The sequence below is a fragment of the Opisthocomus hoazin genome, chromosome 10 (assembly GCF_030867145.1).
Source record: "Opisthocomus hoazin isolate bOpiHoa1 chromosome 10, bOpiHoa1.hap1, whole genome shotgun sequence".
Taxonomy (NCBI): Eukaryota; Metazoa; Chordata; class Aves; order Opisthocomiformes; family Opisthocomidae; genus Opisthocomus; species Opisthocomus hoazin.
The window spans coordinates 11,083,549-11,102,297 of NC_134423.1; the positions used below are offsets into that span (position 1 = coordinate 11,083,549).

General features: G+C 40.7%; 1 protein-coding gene across 2 annotated transcripts in view; it reads right to left on the reverse strand.

The window, feature by feature from the left end:
- The window catches only part of SCAPER (S-phase cyclin A associated protein in the ER), a 175,535-nt gene that overhangs the window by 12,527 nt on the left and 144,259 nt on the right, over positions 1-18,749 (reverse strand). For both annotated transcript variants that reach the window (XM_075431781.1, XM_075431780.1), the window contains exons 28-29: positions 11,776-12,013; positions 8,557-8,706 (exon numbers count right to left, since the gene is read on the reverse strand). In XM_075431781.1, the coding sequence (XP_075287896.1) occupies positions 8,557-8,706; positions 11,776-12,013 (388 nt within the window). The remainder of the gene's footprint in view (positions 1-8,556; positions 8,707-11,775; positions 12,014-18,749) is intronic.

Sequence of the window (18,749 nt, forward strand, 5' to 3'; positions counted from 1 at the left end):
AAGGCTCTGAGCAAAGAATGTCCTGAATTCCTCCTAACAGTTATTAGCAATCAGAGAACCACTTCCATGCAAAAACAATGTTCCAGAATGATACATTCTGATTTTAAAATAAGAATTTTGTCTATTTGAAAAATACCAGTGTTTATTTTCTGAACATCACATGTAAGTTTTCAGACAGAAGATAAGAGAGTTCAGAAAAAACATCAGTCTTCCTATAAGCCACATTATGAGCACCGTCCTTTTAGAGCTAGCTCTATGGCTTAAGGACACAGATTCAGTGCTACTCTGGGTACACGTAATGACGAAATAATTACCTGAGCAGTTTTTGTATAATCATCCTTCGCCATTTAAGACTTTAGGATAAGACAATGGCAAATACAAGCACAGTGATGCAGTTAAAAGACGTAAAAACATTTATAAAAAGTGATGCTAGTGGGAAATCTAGATAAAGAAGTTCTTTATACAAAGCTCTTGAAAAAATGTCACCCAAAATGACAAGTCACCTTAGTTAAAAGATAATGAATTAAGTATATAGGGATTAGATTCAGCAATAAGTAAATAATATTAAACAGATAGTGTAAAAGATGAGCTCCATCACAATGTGATGAGAGGAGAATGGCAACAATTCTAATCTGCATTCAGGTTACTTGGGAATTTAACACATGTCCAGGCTACAGGATAAAATAGCAGTCTAATGCTTGAACTAGAAAAGGCACGGAAGAAAAGCCTACTTTTAAAAATGTTAGCATTTTAGCATTTAACATATGAACAGCAAAATAAACATTCACACCTCAGGTTGCTCTCATGCTTAATGTTCATCATATACTTGCGTACCATGTTCAATTGAAGCGTGTAATTACTTTCTAGAAAACAGGAAACTTCATGGTTTCCAAAATAATAACACAGCAGGAGATTCATATGTTTACATGTTGGCCTAATAAGTTTTAATCAGTGGAGAATACTATTATACATCAAACATATTAAGAAATACATATATTCTGTAAGCTCAGATGAAAAACTACCACATCAGGTCTCAAAGCCTTAGGTATTATTCTGAACACTGAAATTATGAGAATCGGACCGTGTAGCCTGCACTATTTTTGAAGAATCATCCTCACACCTAGACAACGTCCTCAACTTTGATGACATACCACTCGTAATTTTAATAATTTTTTTAAATTTTTGCTTTAGGTCTGAATCTCTATTCATCTACATAGGTGAAACTCAGTCGATGTGAATGAAGAATTCTTGATCTCAAGACTAGAGAAGAAACAGGACCTTTGTCAAGAGCAGTTCAAACAAACTATTGTCACTTCTGCCACCCCACTGGCAAACGTAGCTAATTTGGGTCAAAATCACCAGTAGGTGTGAATAATTAAAATATTACAGTCTAAAACACAGAAAATCTTCTTGTGTCTCTCCGAGCATTTTGTCTCTTCAAAAGCAAGCATTTTGTGTCGCTCTCCAAAAACCTACTTGCAAGTAAGCTATACAGCCTTAGAATTTTTATTACTAGTACATTTTGTCTTCTGGTTTCCATAATAAACGGCTTCTGGCTTTGTGAAAATATCTGATCATCGACTAAAAAGACTGGCCATTGGACATGTCACAGAGCTGGCTGAGGAAAAGCTTAAAACAGAGAGCAAGAAAATGTATTTTTCTTCCACAAAAAATGTGCTACAATTTAGCCATCACTAAGGGGAGAGGAAGATGAGCAAGATTTTCCATAGTACTCACTCTGCAAGATTTAATGCATTTTACTTTATGTTTTAGTATCGCTTCAATCAAGTGTTACTCGAGCTGAACACGCTGAAATGGATTTGGGAGACTTTTTGGGGCCTCTCGCAGGCTCCCACCCTTCGCGCAGCATCCGAATGCTCGAAACAACTGTCGACTGACTGAGCCTGAAGCTGGGAAGGCAGAGCAGGCTGGCATCCTCTCTGCGTGGGGCCAGCGATGCTGGGGACGCTCGCTGTGGGTCTGCGAAGGCTTGGAACACTTCTGGTTTATGGGAGAAGTACAGGGAGTTCCCTCACACATGAGGCGAGACAGACAATAGCTCACAAGCCCTGATTAAATATTTACAGGCTTTAGGCTTTGTTTTAAACTTGTGTGTGAAATTGGATTCTCACGAACAGGAGTGACCCCCAGGCTGGGTGGGAAGGAGGCAGAGCGACGGCGGGCGCTGCGCAAGCTTCTGTGCCCGTCTCCACTGGCCAAACCCACCGCACGCCAGAGCCACGTCCTAGCTGAGAAGCAGCTGCTTATTAAGCAGGATTATGCCACACTCCGTGGTGGTTTTCTGATGTGCACAAAGGTCCACCGGGATTAAACTGGGACCACCAAACTCTATTCCTGACCCAGGAATAAGACGAGAACACCGCTCGCCGGAGGCGGCATTCGCCGATTGCTTGCTCTCTTCACCTCTAAGCTTCAGTTACGGGCTGCATTTTAAGGCTGCTGAAAGTACTCGCTTCTATGCCATCGGAGCTAAGTTTATTCTTTTGTGTCTACAATTTAAGAATCAGACAATAAGAGAAATCCAAGTGCATTCATTTTCAATTTTAATTCCTATACACTCTCTTCCTCTCCTACAGGAACCAGGCAGCCATCATGAGCTGAAACTAAACACACCTGATTTCATGTGAAGTCTTTGCTAGTATTAAATTACCTTCACCACACTCAAAAAATAATTATCAGATGCATTTTGGAATGTCAGAAATGCAATTAAGATGCGACGCATGAAATACGCGGTCCTACATGCTTCTGCCATATTGTATTCGCTCTTGGTGAGTTTAATCCTTAGGCGGTTTTTTGTTCACAAGCTGAAGTGCTCCTGAACGGTGGTCAAGACTACAACTTCACAGGAATCACTCACTCACCAAAATCAGCTATTCCACAAAATCTACCAGGCATATTTTTTGTTCAAACCTATAAAGCTTTAAAAGATTGCAGGTGTTTTTTTTTTTGAAAGGTTTAAAGAACTAAGCCCATAACCTCAGCATGAAATCCGTATTCCTAAAAATCCCTCCTCTGAAAAGAAACTAACAAAATCAGAATTAAGTAATTTCAGATACTATTTACTTCTAAATATGGACATTAACTATATGGTAACTACCAATTCCTGTATGTTTAGTCTTGTATTGTATTTCCAAAAACTCCACCCACCACATCAAGATTGTTCCAGTCACTCCATAGCCCCAAAAGGAACATAAATAATGGAAGTTTAATGACGGCCTCTAGTAAACAACCCGTGTGGAAACTCTACACAGTATTTTTATAACCATTCTTCCAAGTTATCCTGTCAATTTCTGATTTTCCACCATTTTTCTGTTTTAAAAGTATTTTTCTTTCTCCACACTAGCACTAGAGGAACCTGACCACATTCTGAAACTCAATAGGCACTAACACTCTTGAAAGCACAAAATAATTTCCCTACAGAAGGCAACATTTAATCTAAAGTCACGTTGTCAGTGTCCCTGACAGCCCAGCAGTACTCGTAACCGTCGTTGGGATATATGTCACATACACACACGTGTGTGTGATAAAACACTTACTGCAGGATAAAGTCTAGTGCTGTTTTATGACAGAAGGCTTGGCACATGAAAAAAAATGCTGAAAAGTAAGAAAATAGAACTCTAAGATAATCATTTAACAAAAAAGGGAAAAGACAATCTCAGGACGAAGCCTTTCTTGGGGATTATCTGCCATGCTTTCTTTGTCTGGGGAGCGAGTCACGAATTTCACAGACCTCTCAGAACTGTGCTTGCCATACAGCATTTGAATTTCTTTGAACATCATATTTATACCTGTGATATTGCTGCGTGATGTTTTGTATTTTTAAGACAGGAAAAATTCCTCTCCCAAAATATCCTGTAAGCTTACTGCTCCTTCTGCTTTTAACTGGAGCTAGCTGGAATGCCTGCAACATGTTTTGTGATAAATTTTCCGCACCTATACAGCACGGATAAATTTCCAATAAGTGAATGATGCTATTAAATCTAATTCCGTGTGCTTCTATTTGCAACATATGGATTATTAGATATTGACATTCCAATTATAAATTTGTAAGTTTACAATAAGAATAACGTACTGTTCTTACGGACTTAACTGTCTAGGGGTAAAAGGTCTGGAGCAACAGAGCAAGAAGTCAGGCAGACTTCTGCAACCAGGAGGCAGACTTCTGGGGATGCAATCCCCGCTTCGAGTACACATGGTTTCTGTGTCCCAACTTTTCCAATTGCATTGGTTATCCTAAAAGAAGTTTTTACTTCTACCTACAAACCCTAATTTTATAATTCAGCTTTTAAAAGCTGCATACGCTTCTCCATAGCTATATTACAGAGATTTTGTTTTGCAATCTAGTAATAATATGTTTTCGTTTGACAATTTAGAACTATACTGAGCCCTATCGTACAAATCCCAAAAGTGAGTGAGATTCTTCCAGAGCACTCTAAATACAGTCTGTGTCAAAGACTGGAAGAACAAAAGCTATTTTTATTGAAACAAATACACAGCAACACAAATGAACAATGCAACTTCTGGAGCCTGCTGGGCAAGATCCTGAGTCTACGGATCTGATTTGTGATGACTTCTCATATGAAAAATATTCACTAACTGCAATGAATATGGAAAGATTCTTATACCCAATACAGCAATATGAAAGAAGCCAAATCATCTGTCATTCATGATAATTTAATTATGGGACCACATTCAATTATCCAATATAATATGCAAATGAAGTGAGTTGACAGCGTATGCTAATTATATTCATTATAATGATTAAATCAAACAATGAAAGGGAATAAAAATGTAATGAAACAGAAGGATATTTTTAATTAACAAGAACATTCTAATTAGAAACTGCAATCCTCTAGCCTGATACAGTACGGTTGGCTTATTGAAAGATTGGACATTATTTTTATTACGCAGTTTAGTTTCACATGTCCATCCTTAGTATCATGGGACCTGTTTTCGTGCGTTAGTAGATTAAACGGTGGCCAGAAAAAGAGAATCCGTTTCCTTGGTCATACTTCATGCAAAGCAGATGCCTAATAAAGCCGAGCTCTGCTGCAGCATGATTACAGAATCCCATCTCGTGAAAGGCAGGCTGTCTAACTCTGTAGTAAACAAACGTTCACGTGCCGATACAAAACAGACAGTGTCGTTTAGGCTTGACTAATGATGTTAAAGCGTTTAAAATATTAAAGCAGCACACTCTGCTTTTTGAAATTTTCAGTTTTATAACTGATTTATTTCTTCAGCGACAGCAGCTGTCCTGAAAAAGCTTTATGAATGTTAAAGCAAAATATGAAAAAAGGAAAGGAATATTACTAATATATTATATGTGGGCAGAGTCAGCAAAATCGTAGTCTTTTAAAAATAAACAGAGCAAGCACTACCAAAACACTTAGGAAAGCGTTCCTTAGGAATCCGTTGTCCTCGTCGCTCCCTGGCAGAATCACTCGGGCCCTGACCAAAAGCTAACCGTGGTGAGAACGCTACCCGGGAGTCCAGCCGCTGCCTCTGTGCGGGAGCAGGACCCACTGCGGGGCCCTCCTCGCATCTGGGGCTCCGGCAAACTGCAGGGAAATACGAATCTCGACACCACACGAGAGAAAAGAACCTTCCTTTTTCTGTCGCCACTCCACTAAATGTAGAGAGTTTTACAGATAGTATAATAAACCCAGACAAACCTATATTATGTTAAATGATTGGCACATGATGCTCTTGGAAGACTTTCTTCTATGAATGTGAAATATTTAGGAAATTGTCCTTTTATTATTTTGACTGCATAGTGGTAATAATTCACTTGCTTAAATCACAGTACTACTACACAAGGTCAATGTTGAGGTTGACAGGCTGTAAAATTTCCTTTTTAGAAATCTATCTATTCTCCAAACTGGAAAACTGCAAGTTTTTTGAATAATTCATGCCATTTTTTCTTTATTCCAGTACACTGTTCTGGGTATTTATCTGATCTGGGTAGACAAAGGAATCGGAAAAGGCACACTGAAAACTCCAAATAACTATTCAGGGTTTTTTTGAGACTTGAAAGGAGTGGAAATATACAAAGGTTTGTAATAAGGAACAGAAATTTAGAGAGGAAAAGACTTATTTTAAGTGATAAACATTTCAAAACAAATGTACATTTGACTGCAAGAATAATGCAAATGTGCTTTGGAATACGTCAGTTATTGACTCTCTTAAAGTTCGTTCAAATACTAAACAAAAAGAGCTATCAGGCTCTATGGAAATCTGTTTTCACAGCTGAAGGCTGGTGTATCTATTTTTATTATGCTGTTCTTTCCAGGAGTTCAGACCTACTATTTGAAAGCTTTCACTGTGAGATCAATTTTTTTATTTTTAGTAGGACTCTGCAGGTGATCAACAATGAAAGAAAACACTGGAAGCTCAAAACATAATAATAAATGAAACCATACCTGGAAGAGCAGAAAGCACCTCCCTTTTCATGAAAGGCACCATATCTTTATTGGAAGTCGCAACACTAACTGCACCCAAAAATAACGACCGTAAGCAAGTCTTACTGCTTTGCCTACTAGTAAAAGGAAAAGTACTCTGTGTTACTAAAATAAACCTTCCCTACATTTTGCAAGTACCTGGGTGAGCAACGCTTCAGTTTTTCAATATGCTTCTTGAAACAAAAAGAAAACCCCAAACCAAAATGCCACCTTCTCAGTTAAAAGCTTATCAAACAGGCATATAAGAAATTAAATAGTTACGTATGTCATGACTTCTCTTGAGACAGTACCACCAAAGCAAACCATCGTTCTAAGACTGCTTTTAATGTATGAAAAGTACTAACATACCGCCGTCGTTTAACCAAGGACCTAAACTTAACTCTCAGAGCTGCAGAAGTCACCTTTTCATCTTGAAAATTAACCCAGTCCGGGGGCAGATTAGTGACAGCACGTGACCCCAGCTCCGAGCGCGCATGCTGAAGCCTCCACGGCACCACACAATCCCCAGCTGGGACGCCCGCCTGCAGACGCTCGGTCTCTGGACTGCCGGCTGGCAGCCGCCGCAGCCAGCTGCTGCCAGGGCACAGTGCCGGCTCGCCACGGTCGGACCTTCACCCCGGGGCACGAGCACCAAGCAGCAACCGGCACTACGGACTACTACAACTGACATGGCTGGAAGGAAATCCCTCTTCTGCGCTATTCCTGGCATGTTTATAGCTGCGAGTCCTCCGTGCAATGAATCACATCTGTTTACACTTGTGTGCCAGAAAAGAAAAATTTTAAACTGCAGAGAAAAGACAAGGTTGTTTGCTGGCACTTCTGGATGCCGGCACGACCCTTTGTGTAGCAGTGGGCATCAGAAAATGGCAGCAGTATCACATGGATTTCCAAAACGACCGTATTAAAAAGCGTTGCCCACATTCAGCTCCAGATCCTGAGCAGGATTTTCTTGCACAGGGTAGGGAGGCTGCAGGATCCTCCCTCGGGTTGTGGTCAAAAGCCACTGAAACATCACTATATCACTACATTATGTAACTGCATCTTAATTCCGACAGCATTGTCAGCTTGACGATATTATAGTGTTCCAATTATATTTAACAACTGCCAGAACATTGTTGGACAGCTTTTCTGCTAACCCTTTGCTGACAAGCAGTAACACCTCTTTCTTCTGCTCTTCAGCTCTGCTGAGGGCACTAAGCTCCTCATCCTGAGCTCCTACCCCAAAAGCTGAACAAAACCAGGAACCAGCTGTCACAAGCATGGAGAGAGAACAAAATACACAGGCCAAATACAGCATGCAGCTGAATCATACCAAAGACGTAGGCACCGTAACGCAGTTTCTACACATCCAGACTCAGGTTCACATACTCAGAAATAAAGAGCAAGTGCCAGCTTCTGCACTGCCCGATACACACTGAGAGGCTCCGTGGAAGCTGAGGAAACCAGGAGACTTTTAAGACTAAAGTATTTGAAATAGTTTGGAAGTTTTGTGTCTGGATTATTTTATAAGCTATTCTTACTAATATGAGCCATTACAGAGTCCATGGGCAAAAGTGGACAACAATCAAGGAAGCCAGAAGGGGATTTCCACTGGGTGTTTGTTTTACTACTAAAAAGATGCAAAGAACTGGCTTAAACTCAAATGAGGTCTCTGGCTACCAGGGAGCTGGCTACATTGTCATCTGAGGACAGGCCTTCACGGTTGACTAGCTCAGTTGGCTTTCAAAGGGTGTAACTTGGGTACCACAGCCATCTAACCAAGTTGACATGAAGTTAACTTGGAATTAAAAATATCAGTTGCTAAGTATATCTTGGCAGCGAGTAAGGCTAGCTCAAATCAGTGCAATGTCAGCATCACTGTCTGCAGCAAAACATGGAGGCTGCTTGTGGCCACATAAAATTAATGTTTTTGTGTTAAGATGCAACTTCAGCTTCTCTCTGCCAAACGCACACATTTGTGCTCACAGGAATCCCAAGCACTTCAAAGACCGTGTTGAGGGGATTAGTTTTCCTGAGGGACTCATGACTAAATGTGCACTTGATAACTCCTGATCCCATTTTCCATTTGCCTTACCTGATTATCTGTGTTGTTTACAGTAAAATAACCCACACAAATAATGACTTCGTGCAGCAATCCTTCGCAGGTATGCTGGGAACAGTACCACAGCAGAGAGCTGATAATATGCCGGAATGCAAGCGACAGTCCTTCAGCACCCACAATCGACTGAAAAAAAGGCCAAGAAACAGAAATTACAGTCTGGCAGTACGTTACAGAAATCGTGTGAATTACACATACATCAATTACGCCCCCTTTTTTTGTTTTGTTTTGTTTTTGTTTTTTTTGCAAAGTATAGACTATGTTCCTTGTTGTGATGAGTCTGGAGGAGGACAGAATCAGATCTCTTCTTTCAGTAGCTCACTGTTTACAACTGGACTGTAAGAATAAATTCAGATTTTAAAGGGACACAGGAAAAGCTGGATTCTGCTTAGTTGACATTCAGCGTAGCATTAGGTTGACCATTTTATTTGACATACATAACATGTTCCAGGAAAACTTAATGCTAATAATATTTCTTAGTAATAAGCAAAAGAAACCAAACCATCTTCATTTCTGCAAAAGAGCAAAATGCATTTCTCATTAATAACTCATGCTCTGAATGGAATACAAAGATTAATAACAAATAATGACTTTTCAAACATTTAAAAAAAAAGTTAGAAACCTCCAAAAGGAGAGAACATTCAGCTGCAAAGCTTCTTGTGATGCTTTAAAAAGTAGGCAAATGGCTGTAACATGGAGATTCAGAATTAGATTTTATCTGCGCAGCCTACAGCCTCTATTTAATAAACATGTCAAACAGACAGAACGACACAAGGTCAAAGGGGAAAACTAAAGCACAAGGAATGAGCATGACAGTCTACTAACTCTAATGAAACAGCAGCGCAGGCCTGTGAGAAGATCTCTTTAATTTTAGAGTTTTCTTGATTTTATACCTTGTAGCTTGCCTTAAGCACGTACACATAAATCCCAGTGTGTGGAACAGTCTGCTTTCAGCATACTCCAAATCCAGCCAGCAAAAGTAGAATCCTTGACAATTAAAGCAGACTTTGCTGTGGTTCCATCCTGAACCTCCAGCATTTTGGTAAGCTAGTTTACTTTCCAAATTTAATGCACAATAAGCCACCATCTACCGCTTTACATCGTGTAAATGCCATGTTCTTGGGGCCACCCTTATTTAATTAGTGCTGCCCACGCATGCTGTGACCTAGCACTCTGGGTTCAACCCTGCCTGATAACAATGGGTCAAAGGGCACCCAAGTTTGTGTATAAAAGTTAAACCAATTTTTCAAGGAAACTATGCTTCCTTTTTAGCCAGAATTAATATCAGCTCAGGATCCTGTGTTCTTTCTCACTACCATCTTTCAATTGTTTAGACTGTCAAATTAAATGAAATATATACCCATGAGCCATCTGTGCTAATACAAACTCTAGAATACCAGACCTCTTCTGCTAATCAAAAAACCCTAGTCCTACTATTACGTGATAAAACTACTCCTTAGAGATAATAATCAGACCGTGCATAAGCTACGCTTTTTCCTTCTGCTGTCTGCCAGCCTGCTACAGTCCACAAGGTCAGCATGGACAGCAAACTGCCCCCGGTGTACGCTGAGTTTTTAACATTACAGAAATAACCACATTAATACACTGAGAGCGTCAGCTGCTGAGACGACACGAGCGTGCCTGTCCATCGCAAACCATACTACGCCTACAGTTCAGGCCGACAGCTACGTGGATGCTTCCTGAGCAGAGCGCCCCGCATCGATGGACTGGACAAAGTAAGTCACACCAGTTAGTCTTCTACCGCCCTTCACGCAACAACTCCTACCTTGCACCACTTGATGTAGAACAAGCTAACGCAGACCATGGGATTTGGGAATTCATGCCGATGTTTTGTTATCAATGCTGGGATACAATGGTACTTGGTAGAAGGATAACTACAGACAGCGTTAAGTGGCAGCTTACATTTTGAAAAGTAATTGAGGTATCAGTGGGACAGCCCTTCAGCTCAGGCTGCTTTGCTACAGCCGCCCCTACAAGCCGTAACTGTCTCAATTCAAGCCTTACTCTCTGGTATATACCTGTAGTATCTGCAGCAACAAATACCAGTCACAAGTCAAGAGCTACTGGACAAACTGTAGAAGAGAACTATTTCGATACACCTCGATTTACAGAAGGAGATGGGAGTTAATGGTGTGTGTGTAAGAGCTGTTTTACATGGAACTCCAATAAATACACTGTTTCTGTGCCCTGCAAAAAAGCCCTAACAGGACTGGATTCTGTAATTGCGTCTACACAGATGAGTGCTGCTACCTGCAAATTGCTTACTGCTGTTATCAGAGATACTAAATGTATTAAAAAAATCAAAGTCAAGAAATACGAACTGAAGGAGACTTATACTAAATTCTTTACTCAGGCAAAGCTCTTGCTGAGTTTAATGCATTTCAGATGGAGCGTGTGGTAGAAATTACATACAAATTACAAGTTAAATGAAACAGAAACCTATTCTGATGAATTGTGTAAGATTTATGCAGCTAAACGTGTTTTGCGAAGCAACACTTTTTCACAGGTATTTTATATTAACAACACAACAGCTTTGCCAATTTATCTAAGAAATATATTAGTAATTCTATTTTCTTAGTACGGCAAAATGATTAATTTACACCAGAAATCTGTTCACAGAAGAAGGTTAAGGAAAGACTTAACTTCTCCAGAGTCAACGGGATTTTTTTTTTGTGAATAAAAATTATGAAAAGTTAAATTTCCAATTTTTGTTCAATAAAGTTCTACATGGATAAAATAACTTGTATCAAGGCATTTTCAGTTTCAGTCGTACAATCTTAATGCAAGTAGCCACTGAAAAATGTAAATCGTGGTTCTAATATAAGCAAGTCCTTTCACACTACAAAAACTGTTATTTTGTGGTTTTGGTCAACACTTTTTTACATTTTGGGGGCTTATTAGGTATTAAAAGCACTATGCTAAAAGTAAGGTTTTTTTAATAGAAGTAGTAATGGATGGGATTGTGCATTTTGCATAGCCGAAATTTTCACTTTTTGCTTAAATTCAGTTGCCATAGCTATACAATAATAAGCAATCTTAAGCACAAAAAGCCACTATACATTTAATCGTGAAAGTTCCTTCAATAACTCAGATCCTAAAGACAGCACTTGGTCCACAAGCATAAGCCAACAACGAACATTTTCACAGTAAGCAAGATTTTAAACCATCTGTTACCTGAAAGGCAGGCAGATCAAGAACAGCAAAACTATTGAAGAAACGTAAACTCTGAATGGCAACCTGGACTGTGTTCGCGGCATAGCTGTCTTTCGGGCTTGCCGTGTTTGGATCTGAAATTGTCCCGTGGAAAAGAACACAGTACAGCATGTGCAAGACTCCGACCAGATCCGTAGACTGCAGAACTGCCGTTAGTCCTGTGGAGTCCTGACGGGTATTGTCAAATATGTTCCAAGATCTGTAAAAGAAACATCAAGCTCTCTGAGGAGGAGACCAACACTCAGGGAGGGCACTTGCCCAGGATGCAGTGCTTCTAATACACCAAACGTTAGAAAACCGGTAAACTGCCAAAAAGGAAAAAACCTGATGTCTAATGTGTCACGAAACCACATTTCCAGAAAGTACTTAATAATCTGGGCACCGTCTCCTGCTCTCTAACTGCAGTGCAGCTGTATCTTTAAATATCTTTCTTCACATACCGGTGTCTTTGCTCCCAAAAAGGGTTCACAATACCAGCGCGAGACCACACAGAACTTGGACAGCTTCAAAGTTGGAAGCCCAGGGGCACTTGCGGGGCTCCACGCGCTCTGTCGCAGGGCAGCAGCCTGCACTCACCCTTCTCTTTCGCCCCAGCAGCCAGCAGAGCTGGCAGGACTCCAGCGATGGGCTGCAGGCACTGGAACAAACTGCCTACCTAAGCAGCAAAATAAGTTACCAGGACCAGATGATCTTAATCAAATAGTTCTGCAGGAATTTAAGAGTGAAGTGGTTGAACAGGTAACAAACCACACCACTTCTTATTTCAGTCAGATGTTATTACAGGAGACTGCATGGTAGCAAAGCACAAGCAGGTATGAAATGCTCGAGACAAACCAGCTCAGCCTGTGCAAACAGAAACGAGGTTTCTTTGGTACTTTTTGGGTATGCACATAAAATAATGGAGAGGGTTTCTGGCTCTCTAGGACACCAGGACGGGAAGGCAAATAACTCAGGACACCCCTTCCATTCTCACATCCAAACTTTCAAAAGCACTTAACATAATCCCTCCATGATTTGTACTGTTCATGCTTTTGCACATTATTAATAATCCAGAAGCTGATGCAGGACAGTCGCTACTAAAGAAAGACTAAGACTGTCACCGCTCTGGAGGCTAAATAATGTGTGGAAGGCAGGCAAATACAAAATAAGGCACAAAAATAATTCAACAAGTTTTATACACTCTGACTTCTAACTAAAACTCTTCAAGTAAATCACCTGAACTTCATTATGGAAATACATTTAGTCTATATTTGCAATCAAAGGAAACACTAAAATATTAAGATAGAGTAAACAGTAACACTGAAAATATGGTACATCAAAACTTGGTCTTTACCTCATCTACTATGTTTGCATCTTAAAAAACAGAAAAAAGAAAAAAAAGGAAGAAGTGTCAACATCAAACGAGGCCACAAAGATTTTTCTTTTTTTTAAAAATATAATTCAAGGAAATACAACAAGTGACATGAGAAAGAGTAAATGTCATAAAAGGACAAATTCAATGAGGGTACCTTTCCCTTTTATAACAACTAAAAGCAAAGGAAATTAGAAAATAGTGGAAACAAGAACCAGTTCCTAAAGCAAAACAGCAACTTTGAAGACCCCAGTTTAACACAGGAGCAACGGGACACTCCGAGGGCCGAGAACATTCCTGTTGACCAGCATCAGCAAGCAGCTTTCCCTTGACTAGAACGGCTCTGAATGCTCTTTTCAGTATCTGCACAAGGAACACCTCACACCGCTCTGTGACACCCGCTGCTCGGCTCCAGCGAAGCTTCCAACACAGACCTGAGGTAGGCTGACAGCCCTGCTTTTTATGGTACAGACACCTGTCTTCAGCACAGCAACCAACCCATCAATTCAGCAACCACCAGGTTTTGGCAATCATCATCTTGCTCTGCCATTTTCACTTTTTCTAGCGAAGCAAAAAAAGCAGGCAAGACAGCATCACCTCCCCCAAAGCCAACATCCATCAATGAGACCTTCTATTTGTGACAGCACCCCGTTGTTTCCTTGGACTGAAGAGAAAGAGAGAAACAGGGAGAGCAGGATAGAAGATAAGAAGATGCTGGTACTGGGCTAACTTCAAACATAGCTTAAATATTTTAAGAGAAGAAGGAACAACAGTTACGTGAAACACCATCTCCGCAGTTGTTTTGCTGGTATCTACGCATTTTCTCGTGGATACAATTCTTCTGTGAGGTAGCACGAGCGGGCACTAAAAACACCAGCTGACGACCAGCTCTTCCAGACACCACAAACTCCCATCGTGTCCCCGAGCAGGGACTGCCGAGCAGCTGCACGGGGACAGAGCTACTGCGAGGAGGCTAACACGCTGCAGGTGAAGCAGGGGAGATTGCAGAGGGTTATTTTTGCGCTCAGGCTAAGGGGTACCTCTGCACAGCCTTTGAGGGGTCTTCTTGCAGCCCCGAGCCCAGGCGGGTATGACAGGACAGTGTTTGGGCTGTACACAACTTACCCTGCTAGCACCCATCTGCCTCCATCACCGTCCGCTCACATCTCTACGTTTAGAAAGCAGTTGCTCAGATGATTCACTTCAGCTTTTTATCAGTTAGATCACAGGTGTAAGGACAGATCTTATCTGAAATTAACATTTATGGGTACCATTTCTTTCCAGATTATTTCTATTTACAGACTGTGAATGTTCGATGCTACTGAAAAAGTTTTTAACTGCAGCCTCCTTGGCTGCTGCCTCAAGGGTTAGTCTCCCAGCCACATTTCAGGGATACCAATGCTGTACAAAAACCACAAGAGACTGCATAATTACTTCACAAACCTTTGAAAGAAGCAATCAGGTCTTTCGGTAAGACACAGTAAGAAGAAAAGCAGCGTAGCTGTGCCTATATTCCAGCACCTATGTAGTTACACAAGTGACTGTTACCACCAGACCTCCACTACAACTCTGCCAGTTAGCAGTCAGCCATTTGTGGAGAGTCAGCTGGAGGGGAATGTGTCAGAGTTTATTGCACGGGTTCCAAAAACAGCATGTTTGTTTAATACTGCGATTGCCAACTGAACTCCTAACAATCCTTTAAGAAACCGTGCCGCAAAACCCGCCATGACAGCGCTTCAGCAGGCCACGGGCGTCTCAAAATATGTCGTAACATTCGAAAGACAAGCTCAAGTCAATTAAAAAGACAATTAAAATTCTGATTCGATGCCACTTACCTGCCGCAAAAGAAGAAACACAAGCATTCAGCTGGTGGTTTGCAACACTCACAACAACCCTAACATTTACTCCACAAAGAATGAAAAAAAGTGGAAGAAATACTAGAGCTCTAAGTCTGTTTTGGATGGGGCTACGCTGCACAACAATTTACGGCACTACTTGCCTTTTCCTACACCTGGAACCCATGCCCAAAATCTTCATGCTGAAGCTGTGTGGTCTTTAAGTGAGCGTGTGTGAATGGAGTCGGCAGCAACGCTCCCCGAGCCATCGCCCGGCCTTGCCAGCTACACCTGAATGCAGAATCCGGCCGTGTCGCTTCCAGTTGTGCTGGCACACGAACCTGGCAGCAGGTAAGGACAGAACCCGGACTGCGACAACAGGAGGGCGAGCTAACACAGCCATGGGACCACCTCCGTGCACCTCTACAACCCTGGTGTGTAGATCCACGGACTCCTTGAAAACAAACAGTTTCCGATGGCCAATTATTTATTTTGCAGTATGCAGTAGCCAAAATGTGCGAACCGTCACTTAGCTACGCGCCAGTAACCCAAATGTTTATTTCCACAGCGTCACATGAGAGCGCAGCTCCTTTTGCCAATTAGTATTTCTTCATTTTAATCTTAGTCTTTTCAACAGTACGAAACAGAAAAAAAACCCCATTCATGGTCAAATGCTAACCCCAAATTAATTACTGTATATGCTACCCCACAGAATTTTTTGTGACTATATGCAATGAGAAGATTGAGCAATTTTACCAAAGGTTGAAGTTAGCTTGCTTTCAACGCTCACTCCATCTTTCTTTATAAGCAATTCCATATGAAAAAGCTTACATTTCTGGATGAAATCCTTTTACCATTTCGTGCCGCTCTGGAGCAGTGAATGAATCAAATTATACACAAAAAAGTCAATTGTAAAATAACTCAAAATGCAAGCATTATTTGTTTCACAGAAAAGACTAGGAATTTTAAAGTTGTATCACAGAACAAAGCCGTTAAAAAAAAAAAATCCATCTCCTAGGCTTGTTGGACTGAAGGAACTGTTAGAAAGGTTTAGTTTTGATGTTGCCTGTATTACAGTTATATGCATATCTGAACAGGCCGCTGGGTCCTGTTGGCTTTAACTGTCAGTTATAATCACTTTAAGCCTAAATGTTTACAATAAAAAGGTAAAAGACGTTATTCATACTGGTTGTGGGCTTGAAAGTAGAAAAAAATTTATACGAGATGTCAGAAAATACAGCAGGAACCTTTGCGTATGCTGCTTCGAGTCATTTTGGTCAACTCTGTACAACAGTGGATTTCATACATTTAGTAGATTTTTGGTCCACCTCGAAAAAGGTGGACTCTTTTTCCTCCACTAGCCCAGTGAAAACTCAGTGCTAACTGTCAGGACACAGGCTGAAGCAAAATCCATAAAAAACATAACATCAGAAGATGACTATGTCGTACAAGAAACCTAGGTTTTACGCAGCTAATATTAAGAGGAGGAGGGTCCTACAGACATACCTCCTTCTAACTGCCCTGTGCAAAGCAGCTTACTCCTGAGCTGTGTCTGTAACAGCTGCCGAAGCCAAACAGTCAGTATGGACAAAACCCCTCCAGCCCATCACCGAAGGGAAGCAAGACTCCCTGGGTTTTTTACAGTGGCTTATCAAGCTAGCAAAACAGACAGGCTTTCAAACTTTACCAAGCCTCTATATTTAACACAGAAAAACAGGCAAATATTTACATTACAGTCCAACAACCTGCAGGATCTTAAAAAGCAAAGTTTAATGAAATGCAGGGAATTTTCATTATGGGCTGCTGTTATGATTTTCAGCTTCTGCTATCAAGGAGTCTCAGGAATCAGTAAGGAGTTTATGACTTGCAAAAAAGGTTTAAGAATTTAAAAATACGGATATACCCATCCCAGGAAAGAAAGATACTAAACAGTGGCATTTCAATGCTTGAAATAAGCCACTATTTATTAAAAAGAGGAATTCAATACAGCTTGATGAGAAACAGCATACTCTGCAGAACAAGTATAAAACTACAATCTCTCCAAGCTTCAATAAGAGCAAACTGTTTATATCTGAAAATATATTGTTTTAAAAACTGACCGAGCTAACAAGCAGACAAGCTTCTCTACGGATATACATTATAATGTTTGTATATTTGAAATATATACTCCTGATTAATAACATGGAGCCAAATGGAAACATGAGATTTTCAGAGGCTTAGAATATCATCTGGGGTTTTTTAATTATTATTAGGATTCAAAAACTATCATCTGTACTTTTTGCTTCTAAATTATTTTGTTTAGAAACAGATGTCAAAATAAAGAGGCAAAATAATAATAAAAGAAGTATAAAGAGGTATTTAACACCTCTCAGACCTTGTTCTAATTCACACTGTCAAGCTAGGAAGCACACTGTTGTGTAAAAGCGATGACTGGAATCCTTTTAGTCATTTCAAGAACCAGCTTCAGTTGGTTTACAGTCCTCGCTGGACCTGCTGCCCACTGGAAGGGGTGGGCAGCTCCACCAGGTCCAGGCAGACTTGCATCTGATTCGCCATCTGGCAGCCAAAACAGACATTATCTTAATTACTGTAATAAAACTGAAACCAGACCAGCCTTCTTCCTTGTGTATCTGTGACATGACAGTCACTACTTTGCTGGACCGAGCCCTATGTATCTGCAGCTTTACGTCACTGCAGCTTGCAACCCACCACTTCATCAGCTGTTGACACAGATTTGTCTGTATTCCACTACTGTTTTGAGATAACACATAACAGTAACAACTCAGCTACCGTACTGCTATGACATTCTGCTCTCCTAGATTAATGAGGGAGCTCGCAGACATTTCCTACATCAAGCAAACAGCAACCTTCTGACAAAGCTGAGGTCCCAAGGAGCTACATGATTTGAGGGACTGTTATTTGCAATATTCTCTTTATGCACAACTCCCTGTCCTCCTTGTGTCTGTGCTACTGTTAGTCCACTGTACTGCTCGTAGGGAGAGCATTCTTACGGAGTGATTAACCCTGACGCTGCACTACTGCTGACAGCTTCCTTCTGCTGCTTGCATTAACTCTGCGGTTAATAAGAATTTCTTCATTCATACTAATGGGCAGAAGTGGAATAAGGCATTAATAGTAGTCCTTCATATAGTAACAACTAAACTTCTTGGACAGAAGTCTTAGTTCCACAGACTTACGGGGAAAATAAGGACATAGATTTGACAAACACTGGGCAGTACAGGAAAAGACAGGAACATAAGCAGTATCCTCGCTACACTGATAAAGGACTTGCCATATAGTTTCCTACTTAGTTCCCCCTCCTGATTTTAGGGAAGGGTGAGCTGGGGCAGCATGGCTATGCTTTTATTAATGCTCCTTGCGTTCCATGCCTGCTCACTGTTTTCTGTCTCGTGTTTACAAGTCAAGCATGCTCCACGTGTATATTCAGGACTCAAGGGCCCAAACTACGCCTTGTATCACTCATAGTTACAATAATAAACTCTGGAAAACAAGGCTGTTGTCCTGAACACTGCTACTGGTCATCTGGAATTGGACATAAACCGCAAGACAGATTTATACAGCTATATAAACCACTGTTGCTCTGTATAAGGTCTATTTAATATTTTGCTTTATTTCAGGTTAATAAAAACGTCTCTGCTGTCAATTCTGGCTACTGTTACCCTTAACAGTAAGCAAAAATCAGTCAAGCGTTATGATGGCCACGATGTACAAGTCTAAGTATCCAATGT